This window comes from Perca flavescens, chromosome 12 (assembly GCF_004354835.1).
Source record: "Perca flavescens isolate YP-PL-M2 chromosome 12, PFLA_1.0, whole genome shotgun sequence".
NCBI classification, from domain to species: domain Eukaryota; kingdom Metazoa; phylum Chordata; class Actinopteri; order Perciformes; family Percidae; genus Perca; species Perca flavescens.
Genome location: NC_041342.1, coordinates 5,602,091 through 5,613,805, shown reverse-complemented (window position 1 = coordinate 5,613,805; position 11,715 = coordinate 5,602,091). Strand labels below are relative to the sequence as shown.

The following is an 11,715-nucleotide window of genomic DNA, read 5'->3' as shown; positions in this document are numbered from 1 at the left end:
ATTAGAATACATTTGTCAACACCAGAACGTTATTTAATCGTGGTTCGTCCAACAAAAGTGTTCAACCGCTGGCAGGGGCGTAGAGCAAAATTCTTGGCCCTGGCCCCTCCCCACATTCACAGCTATTCATTGTAGCATCTTTTTGGGCCCTTCTCACAGTCTGACACCCCTGCCGGCTGGCTGGCTGGCTGATGCTGCGACGTGTGTCCATTGCATAGATTGAATAAGTCATTCACCCTCAATGGTATCTAGTTTATCATGAAAAACAGAGGCTTTATCACTCCTTTGTGCCAGTTCAGGTGATCATTTGACAAATCAACTATCAAAATGTGCATACCTGATTGAAACAAATCCATTTATCAGTAACGCTCGAATAATTAATAAATTAAAGCAAAAAAAATTACATTTGAAATATATTCCATCTTTTATATGAGGTGACTGAAAATAAGCTGTTTGATTTGTCAAATGCTTTTTTGTTTGACATAACTCTCTTCATAAAAGGATGTAGGAGGCAGTCTGTTGATAACTGACCATTGACATATATAAGTAACTGACACGTTTCTTTAATGGTTTCCTTAGCAACGCAGAATGTGTGATTCAAATATAGTGACGTCACATCCTTCCCGTGATGCTTAGCGAACCCAAATTGAACGCTCGGCAAAAGAAAACAATTGTGTTTAGCATGCTCTGTTTTAAAGAGTCAAACGCATAAAACAAGACATTTCAACTGGAATTGACACCACTAAGAAAAACAATTCAACTGCGCGTAACAATTAGAGTGTATCCGGGAGTGGTAGGTGTTAATACAGGAGTAGATTGTGAACAAACAATGTTGCTAATTCATTAGCCGGACAGCTAGCGTATTTTACGTTAGCTAGGTCACTTAGCTAGCTTTAGCATTAGCATAGCTCTGTATGCTGGATTATATAATTATTTGGTTTTTTTTATATAATTTTAGCGTCACGATTACAGATCAGCGATAGCCACTAGCCACAACTGTATTTTTGTCTAATGGAACCAGCAAGCATGCAGTTAGGATGGTTTATACAGTAAACTATCGCTATGTTAGTTCTCACAAAGATAATTAGCTACCGTTAACATTAAGTGTTGTTAGCAGAAGACTGAGCCCACCCGCACATGCACTGTAATTAATGTCATTGTCATTTGCGAACAGATTTGCCCCTAGTTAGCTAGTTTTAGTGGGATTCAAGTGAGTCACTATTATTTTCTTTACCGAATACCAAATTAAATAACGTTACATGGCGATATCGGAGGGACGTCTTCTGATAAATGTTTTTGTCATTCATTTATTGAAGAAGAAAAAAAAAGTAGATCAAGATTGATCGATTGAAAAAAAATCTTTTGTTGAAACCCCTAAACGGTGACGTTATTATTATGTCTTTTGCTCAACAGTCATGTCTGCGCTAAATAGGCGTAGCTATCAGTGTCAAAAGGATTGACCAGAAGTCAGCAAGTCATAGCTATGAGAGTAGAGATGTGCATTCAGGAAACCGTTATATGATGATGTTATACATGTGTTGATGATCAGTTTTAATTTGTTTTCAGGCATCATGGATCAGGACTACGAGTGCAGGCTGCTCAGACAGATCAACATTCAAAATGAGAACGCAAGCCCTGTAGTAAGTAAATAATACGCACACTTGTATATTAAGGAGCTGTTTTCTTTGGAACAAATAGTTCCTAAAAAATTAACCTAAATTGCCTCATCTATCCGAGGCTTACAGTGTGGACTAGTATCACTGGTGTGTTTAGGTCCTTATCCCTACGATAGCATGATGATAACCTCTCCCAAAGAGGATTCTTAACTAGCAAAGGACTCAGGATGGACGGAGATGGTGTTACTCTCCATGTGTTGGAAGAATAAATGGTTTAACAGGCCGGTCTCTTTCTTTTGACGATGTCGCTAGTGTTGAGTGAAAACAAGACCTCCCTGGCCAAATGACTGTGTTTTGTGAATGATGCCTCCTGTTGTTACCACCTCAGACAAAAGTACCATCTGCCACCTAAATGATCTTTCTGCTTTGTTACCAAGTTTCCACATCTCTGTCCAAGGCCGGTTTGTGTTTGGCCTCCAGTCAGAAAAGGTTTTCTCCTCTCTCCACTTGTGTAGAAAGTGTTAGGAGCGGTGCGAGCTCTGACACCCACCAGCTCCCCCCTGTCCTCCCCTAGCAAGCATGGTGATCGCTTTATTCCCTCCCGGGCTGGAGCCAACTGGAGTGTCAACTTCCACCGCATCAATGTGAGTCCGCTGCAATACACCCAGGACTCCGCTGTGTTCTCAAGATCTAAGTGTTGATATTAGCTTATGAAGAAAAAAAATCCAAACCGTGCCATTTTTCTCTTGCTTGCCTGTAATTGCCGTCCACGAATGTTTATGTATTCCACTTTCTGATGTAGGAAATTGAAAAGTCACACAATCAAAACAGAAAAACCAAAGATGGCACAACAGACGGCAACAAAGGTAATCAATTCACCGTTATGTCCTAGACTAGGCATGGGATTAAGTTAATATAATAATAGATCATGACACAGCGTTGTGCCAATTATTATTGGTACACTTGTACCAATATGAAATATTGTGCTATGCTTCTGAGGAACTGGTGCATCCTTCCTTTACTGCAGACAGTTGAATAATTTTATGACATGTATTTTGCTGTGTGTTACAAAGACTCTGACCAAAAGTGCATTATAATGCAGGAATTAAGTACATTTTGTGGTGGATTTATGTTTTAGAAAAGATTTTTCTTAAAAATTTGAGGGTGTATTTTTTTCTTCAGTTTCATTGCTGTGATGTATTTAAGACTACTTGTGCGGAAACTACAGTAGCATTCATTTGTATTATACATTACTTGTTTGGTCTATACGATGTCAGCAAATTGCAAAAAGATATGCCTGTCTCAAGTTGATGCCTTCAAATGTGTTGTTTTGTACAACAGTCCAAAGCCCAAAGATATTCAATTTACTGTCATAGAACAATAAGAAATCCAGAAAATATTCACATTTGAGAAGCTGCAACCTTTGAATATTTTTTCTTGCCCTTTTTGCTTAAAATGAATAATTGATTATCAAAATTGCAGATCAATTTTTAGCTCTAGAGATGACTGTATTGCAGAATTACCTTGATTATGAAAATGATCAGGATAGTAATGTAACCCTGAGTTATCTTATGGCTGTAATAGTTGGGATGTGTATCTAGTTTGAGTCAGATTATTTCTGCAGGTTTCTCTGTCTGCTCCAGTCAAAGTTGATAATGTGACCTTCTCTTGTTGACTAAGCCTGGACAGGCTCATGGAAACTGGAGATAAGGACGAAACAAAGCTTTGTGAAAAATTCTCCCTGATCTTTAGAGCTGTGAGAGAGAGCTAAAATTGCAGAGGGAGCACAGTGTTTGAACTTAATCATTTGGACAGCCTGGTCTGATTTCCCCTCTGTCTCTCCCTCTGCCTTCAGCGGATGGTCTGGCTTACTCAGCCCTGCTGAAGAACGAGCTGCTAGGAGCGGGAATCGAGAAAGTCCAGGACCCCCAGTCAGAGGACCGCCGTCTGCAGCCATCCACTCCTGCCAAGAGAAGCCTTTTTAGTGTAAACAATAGTTAACATGTCTGTAACTTTCAATGCATTGGTTTCATGGGGAGTTTTTCCTGCATCAATAATCCTCTCTTTGTGTTATGTAGTATTCCGTAAGTGCTAAGAGGGCTCTGCCAGAAGAGGATGGAAACACAGTCTCTCCATATTCTCTGTCACCTGTCAGTAGCAACAGGTACCATGTTTTCCTTGTCATTCCTTAAAAATGTCATCTCTCCCTCCATTTTTGGAGAAGTAGCGTTGTATTCCTTAACTAAATTGAGTTGTGCTTTGCAGCCAGAAACTGCTGCGGTCGCCAAGGAAACCTACCCGCAAAATATCCAAAATTCCCTTCAAAGTCCTGGATGCACCAGAGCTTCAGGACGACTTCTACCTCAACCTAGTGGACTGGTCCTCTCTGAACGTGCTCAGTGTTGGACTGGGTACCTGTGTCTACTTGTGGAGTGCCTGCACCAGCCAGGTGCGTGTGCGTGTGCGTGTGCGTGTGCGTGTGTGTGTGCGTGGGATCGGTTAACACCGCGTATCGCACATGTTATCGCAGGATGTAATTGAACTGCCTCTTGGACTTCAGGTTAATCTGTGTTTTTGTCTTTTTAGGTGACACGCCTATGTGACCTTTCTGTAGAAGGAGATTCTGTAACATCAGTGGGCTGGTCCGAGAGGGTGAGTTTCACTGTCATCTATTGTCATCTTTTTCAAATTGTTGTCAGGGTTACATAAAAAAAAAAAAATATATATAATATAACATCTCAAATACGATTGTAGTAGAACCTGCACAGCAAAACTCTATTCACTTTTTAACTGATCAAGCAAAGAGTTAGTGACAAAATTACTCCAATTGACCTGGCAAAGATCTGTAATGGAAAAGAACTTGGTGTTTAGTAAAAAGGGAAATGGAGTTTTTTTTTTTTTTGGTAAATGCTGTTTTGAAGTCATTTCAGACCCTTGACATGTCAGTGTGATATTCAGAGTGTGTTGTCTACTTTTAGGGTAACCTGGTGGCGGTGGGGACTCATAAAGGCTATGTACAGATCTGGGATGCAGCAGCAGGGAAGAAGCTCTCCGTACTAGAAGGACACACAGCCAGAGTGGGTGAGTGGATTGGCCGGAGACATGGAGGCGGAGACATTCACATTACAACCGTTTATTCATTTTCACACAGTTGTTTAGCAACATCTCTCATTCACGGTCGGTGAATCCTCTTTCCCTTTTGATTTCATTCTTCGCCGCCAGGTGCGTTGGCATGGAACGCGGACCAGCTGTCGTCTGGGAGCCGCGATCGCGTGATCCTGCAGAGGGACATCAGAGCCCCGCCTCTCCAGTCGGAGCGCCGTCTCCAAGGACACAGACAGGAAGTCTGCGGGCTCAAGTGGAGCACGGACCACCAGCTGCTAGCCTCGGGTGGAAATGACAACAAGGTATGTAGACGGAGAATCTCACCTGTTTGTGATCTACACATCAATATCAGGACCACGTTTTTTTTTCATAAAACATCCCGTTTCTCGACCTCCTCTCCCCTCGTTTCTCCCTGCTGTCTGTAGTTGCTTGTGTGGAACCACTCGAGCGTCCTCCCGGTGCAGCAGTACACTGAGCACTTGGCTGCAGTGAAGGCCATCGCCTGGTCTCCCCACCAGCACGGCCTGCTGGCCTCTGGAGGCGGCACCGCCGACCGCTGCATCCGCTTCTGGAACACTCTGACCGGCCAGCCCTTACAGTGCACAGACACCGGCTCTCAGGTCTGCAACCTGGCCTGGTCCAAGCACACTAACGAACTGGTGAGTCACTGGAAGTTTTGCTAGTCATGCATACTGCATGTTATACGTTATCTTTTCATAGTAAAGTTGCTACCGTAGTGGTCCGAATATAAGACGAGATAAAAAAAACAAAGTCTGAAAAAGTGGGGTTGTCTTATAATCGGGCTCTAGACTTTCAGCTGTTTAAGTCGCAGAACGTAAGGGACATCACCTGTTTCAACAGCCAATAGAGAAGTCCGATATAAACTATAGAAATAAAATGATCCATAATCAATTTTATTTTAATATTACAAACAGCTAGGCAAAAAAGCAGAGCGATAGAGAGAGCCCATCAGCGTTAGAACAAAGCCGTGACTCAGACAAATAAAACGTGTTTTTCGCTGACTCATCACTAGAAGTGTAGCTGTAGCAAGCATCTCACTGTCACTAACCTTATCCACATTCATACATAGACAAAACAAATGATATACACTACCGGTCAAAAGTTTGGGGTCACTTAGAAATTTCCATTCCAGACACAATACCTGCTGAGATCAGTTGTATTGTTTTTTTTTAACCAGGGCAGCAGTTTTCAGATTACATTATTTGCTTACATAATTGCAAAAGGGTTCTCGACTGTTGTAGAAAGAAGTGGCTGAAGAAACACTTGAAATTCATGCTTTTTGGTCTAAACGTCATACCCAAATTAAAAGACATATTTGTAGAAAAGAATTCATATAAAATCCATTTTTGAGTCTTTTAGCTTCTGAATTTTTTTCTGTAGTAAGCTGAGACGTGGCTAATGCTGTGTTGTCTGTCACCTGTCAGATGTGTTTACAACAGTGTATTTTAATAATTTTACAGATTTATAACTTGGACAGAAATAAAAAATCTCCATTCTAGCCTCTGTAACTCTGTGTCAGTAAGGCCTAGAATCACCCTGACACAACTTGAGTGTTTCCTTTCCAATGATATCAGGCACACCCCTGAGTGTCAAAGTATATGGGAGCTGTACCACTTTTAATTTGGGTATGACGTTTAGACCAAAAAGCATGGAATTTCAAGCATTTCTTCAGCCACTTCTGTCTACAACAGTCGAGAACCATTTTGCAATTATGTAAGCACATAATGTAATCTGAAAACTGCTGCCCTGATTAAAAAAAACAATGCAACTGATCTCTGCTGGTATTCTGTCTGGAATGGAAATTTCTAAGTGACCCCAAACTTTTGACCGGTAGTGTATATCCAGCTACAAAAAGCCCAGAATTCGGAAGCAGAATGGAAGTACAACGAGGCGTCAAGAGATTGACGGGAGGGTGTGTGGTTACGTCACAGAAAAACGTAACGATGGGATGCCCGTTACCAGAGCTTCAGCTGAAGGCCTCGGAAATATTTACCATAGAATTCAATGCGACACTTTCATCTAAAACTTTTTATTAGAATTATTTTCAAATAAAATAATTTTCTTTATGAAAACAATATTTGGCTTTTATAAAGTATTTTTCCAAAAATGAGACTTGAAAAAGGGGGGAGTTGTCTTATAATAAGACCACTACGGTACTTGCACACTGTAGTAACTGAACTCCGTCAAGGTGACTCCAGGATGTGTTGCTACCCAACAAGATACATCATGTAAATGACACAATTCTAGTGTTGTTGAAAGGTCGACTGAAGAAAACGGTTTGCCCTGCTTCCAGTCTTTGAGCTAAGCTAAATGCATCTGTCTGTAATCTAAGCAGAGTTATGGCCTTTGTAATGATTTTATTTGACAGTATGCAGGCAGTATATGTCCCAAACGAACAATGTACTTTGTCTGAGGCAAATATGTGAAAAGCACTGTTTGTTTTTTTTGCAGGTCAGCACACATGGTTATTCCCAGAACCAGATCCTGGTGTGGAAGTATCCCTCTCTCACTCAAGTGGCCAAACTTACCGGACATTCCTACAGAGTACTCTACCTGGTCAGTGTGTGCTGACAGACTGTCTGTCTGTCCCAAAAGTGAAGCAACAAGCTAGGCGCTAAAAAGTTAATATAAGATAATATGAATATATTGCTGGGAAATGAATATAAGACACAATCTAATAAACAAAATAGGTGCACTCACTAAAACCTTTTTAGTTAAAAGTGAGAAATGTGCCGATGAAGTATTATAATTCTCCTTTGTTTATTTCTTCAAATCAAAGAAATAGAATCAACTCTGACAAACAAAATGTCGGGATGTTTTCCTGGAAGTGAAATTCTGAAGTGTCTCACACAAAAAAGAAATGCCCCTGATTACTTTGGCGTTCTGGTGCTGTATATTCCGTGTCTAATAATGAGTCCCGTGTGCAGGCCATGTCCCCTGACGGAGAAGCCATTGTGACTGGAGCCGGAGATGAAACGCTTCGCTTCTGGAACGTCTTTAGCAAGATGAGATCCACTAAGGTATCCTCGCTACCTCTCACTTTACGTCTAAGACCGTTTTCGTTGTTCCCTCCTTTGTCTTTCACTTTTTGGACGTTGTCTTACATCTTACGTCTCCCTCCCTCTTTTAGGAATCTGTGTCAGTGCTGAACCTCTTCACCAGGATCCGGTAGTGAGCAAGCCTCTGTGCTATGACGGAATAAAGCCAGGAAGGGAATTCATCTTCGCATGTATCAAGCTGAAAATGGGCCCTTTCTTTGAGTTTTCACCTCAGTAGTCTACAGAGGACCCCCCCCCCCCCACAATTGTCCTTAGTTGTTTAGCCAGGTTGTAGCTGGTGGTGGGAGAGAGCTGGAGAGTGTCGAGGGCAGAGGACACACACACGCACACACACACACGTACAGTATTCCACTTCCTCCTGAAGGATGGAGCCGCGGCCGCCCCCATCAGACCAGTGATCTCTGAGGAGGAGGAGCGTTTTGGGGGTCGCTTCCCTCCCGACGTGATTATGTTTTGTTTACAGACTGACGTTGTGCTTACCTGCCAAAATTTGAGTTTGTCCTTTTTGATTGTCTTATTTATTTTATTTAGGTTTTCTTTTGTTTTAAAAAAAAACTAAAACTAAATCATTTTTAACATATATTCCTACCAGTGTGTTTGTTTCAAATGCTGGTGGAGTTTTCCTCTTTTATGTGTGAAACTGCAGTTTCTGGTCTGATCTGTGGAGTAGGTTTGGCTTTGTTCAGGTTTGCAGAAAAATCCCAGCTCGTCTTTTTGTATTTTACTGAGGAACAATAATGTTTCATTTACACTGATAACCGATTACATAATTCCACGCCATTTCGAGAACTGTTAATGGTTAACAAGGATCGGAAGAATGGACCTGATCTCCTTCTTTTTTTTGTTTTTAAATCTTGCATTAAGTTAATTTTAGTCTAATGATATTAAGCAGTATTGGCTCATTGTTTCGTAATCTCTCTTGTCATGGCATACGGCACATCTAGCACTGTAGAACGGTCGCTCACAAAAGTAGTTCACATAAAAGCAAAAAGATTCAACTTGACTTGTGTAGATGCTTTTCACTCATCTTGTTTTCCGACTTTCCTAAATGGAAGATCAGGCAAGGAAAGTTCAAATGAATACACTTTGGCTTATCAGTGTAGTTTGTAACAGCAACGAAAGCACATGGTAAAACGTGGGGTTAAATGAGAGGGAAATGCTGTTTTGTGCAGAGCTCCTGCTTTGTGCTGCGTCTTAAGATATTCCAGCTCAGGGCACTTTGTCTTTTGCTACTTCAGACCATTTATGTGTTGAGCAGTCATTCAGTTATACTTTTGTTTTTATCTGGGGGGGAAAAAAGGATTTCATATCATCTGCAATTTGTTTTCTCCCAGTTTTGATCATTTTCCCCCGTTTGAATGTTTGAGTCAACTAGCGCGCCACATTTAAACGAATGCTATTTATTTGTGTTGTGAAGAAAAGTTATTGTACAGAAATGGCTTGTTTGTTTACTAATGTTATCTGAGGGAGGTCGATGGGCAGTTTTCGTTGCTAGACTTTATTTCTTTTAATGCCACTTCAAAATCAAGACAATGCTGCCAACTTGAATTACAAAAAGAATGTTAAAAAGAAAAATATTTCTGTACTGAGAGATAATCAACAAATAAATGATCATATCTTGTACCTCACGTTGTCGCGGTTTTACTGTCCCATAACTCAATAGTATACATCTATAAGATCAGTCTACTGCTGTGACGTAAAAGGCATGAAATCATTGTAATATGATGCTTTCTAGTTCAGGCAAGATCAGATCAATGAACTGATCTATACAAACGTGTAGGCAAAGCCTCATATAGCTTAAGACTGATTCATAGAGCTCCGAAACACATGAATGAGATGCACTGGGTGACCTGTCCCTTCTTTACCATGAACATGGGCATTGTAGTTTTTCTTAATTCAGCTAACGTAAATATTCTCTAGAGAACCGAATGTGTATTTCTCCACAGGCGGTTGTAAATGTTAGCTAAAAGATACAGGGCCCAGCCGGTTTTAGTTTTTTTGTTTAAAGGAACACGGCGACTTATTGGGAATTTAGCTTATTCACCGTAACCCCCAGAGTAAGACAAGTCGATACATACCCTTCTCATCTCTGTGCGTGCTGTAACGCTGCCTGACGGTTCCAACATTAGCTTAGCCTAGCACAGATCCTGCAGGTAACTGGTTCCAACTAGCCTACTGCTCCAAATTGTGACAAAAGTGACAAAATAACGCCAACATGTTCCTATTTACATGTTTTACATGATTTGTAGAGTCACAGCGTGTACAAAAAACAATGTAACATGAGACACAGCCATCTTCTAACAGAGAAACAAACCGGGAACTATATTCTCAGACAGGCTTGCTGCGAGCATATCACTCCGCCCAAGTACTATATTCTTCCGCCTGAGAATATAGTTCCCGGGTTGGTTTACAGTTAGAAGACGGCTGTGTCTCATGTTACGTTGTTTTTTGTACACGCTGTGACTCTACAAATCACAACATGTAAATAGGAACATGTTGGCGTTATTTTGTCACTTATTCGGAGCAGTAGGATTGCTGGAACAATTCACCTGCATGTTCTGTGCTGGCCTGATGCCGCTGGAGCCGTCAGACAGCATTACAGCACGCACGGAGATGAGAAGGGTATGTATCGACTTGTCTAACTCTGGGGGTTACGGTGAATAAGCTAAATTCCCAATAAGTCGGCGTGTTCCTTTAAGAAAGGAAACCACACATTTGTGACCTGTTTTTAATGATTTACTTCTTCTTCAGACGAAAGAGTGCCACACAGGGTAGGAATGTACAAAAAAGTGAATAAGAATAAAAAAATAAACAGAATATTGCCTACACTAGTGCTTTAAAGGAGCAGTTTCTAGGATTTATGGGGATCTATTGGCAGGATTGGTATAAAATATTCATAATGTTCATATAAGTATATAATCACCTGAAACTAAGAGTCGTTTTCATTAGTTTAGGATGAGCCCTTCGTATAGGGAGCAGATCCTCTTCCTCGGAGTCCGCCATGTTTCTACAGTCGCCCCGAACGAAGAGAGGGCCTTCAACGTTTTTACGTTATCTGAAGGCAACGCTAGGTTTGGAGGCCACGTTTACACACACACATACACACAGGTCCTTTATCTAGAGTCGTTTTCATTAGTTTAGGATGAGCCCTTCGTATAGGGAGCAGATCCTCTTCCTCGGAGTCCGCCATGTTTCTACAGTCGCCCCGAACGAAGAGAGGGCCTTCAACGTTTTTACGTTATCTGAAGGCAACGCTAGGTTTGGAGGCCACGTTTACACACACACATACACACAGGTCCTTTATCTTTCTTCTTGATTTCAAAAGATCCCAAAAGGAGTTCAACTGAATTGTTATTATAATTCCTTTAATTTGTCACCTGTCAGAAGATGTGGCTTCCAGTATTGTCCAAATTCAAAGTTAACACCAGAGGGAGCCATGCTATGAGCAGCTCCAGAGTCAGTGCTACACTGTTGCTACCACACACAATCAACCTTAACCATGTTACCTTAAAGGTGAGAAATCAATCAATCAATCCAAAAGAACTAGATCGCGGGTACAAGCAGTCAACATGGGTTTTCTCAGAAGTGTGGTTGGCGTCTCCCTTAGAGATAGGGTGAGAATCTCAGTCATCAGTAAGGAACTCGGAGGAAAGGAGCCAGCTGAGGTGGTTCGGTCATCTGGTGAGGATGCCCCCTGGGCGTCTCCCTAGGCTGGTGTTCCAGGCAGGTCCAGCTGGGAGGAGGCTTTGGGGAAGACCCTGGGCTGGATGGAGAGGTTATATCTCCGCCCTGGCCTGGGAATGTCTCGGGACCCCCAAAGTCAGAGCTGGTTAATGTGGCTCGGGAAAGGGAAGTTTGGGGTCCACTGATGGAGGTGCTGCCCCTGCGACGCACCCCCAGAAAGGCAGTTGAAG

At 41.7% G+C, this 11,715-nt stretch overlaps 1 protein-coding gene across 1 annotated transcript; it reads left to right on the top strand.

Annotated features, from left to right (window-relative positions):
• The first annotated feature begins 604 nt into the window (after positions 1-604).
• Positions 605-8,036, top strand: LOC114565744 (fizzy-related protein homolog). Its single transcript, XM_028593964.1, has 14 exons — positions 605-793; positions 1,567-1,640; positions 2,132-2,260; positions 2,419-2,482; positions 3,472-3,602; positions 3,695-3,780; positions 3,882-4,065; positions 4,203-4,268; positions 4,595-4,697; positions 4,839-5,023; positions 5,147-5,380; positions 7,194-7,298; positions 7,670-7,762; positions 7,873-8,036. Exons 2-14 carry the CDS (start codon positions 1,572-1,574, stop codon positions 7,912-7,914), a joined length of 1,491 nt encoding a protein of 496 aa, XP_028449765.1. The 5' UTR covers positions 605-793; positions 1,567-1,571; the 3' UTR covers positions 7,915-8,036.
• Positions 8,037-11,715: the final 3,679 nt, after the last annotated feature.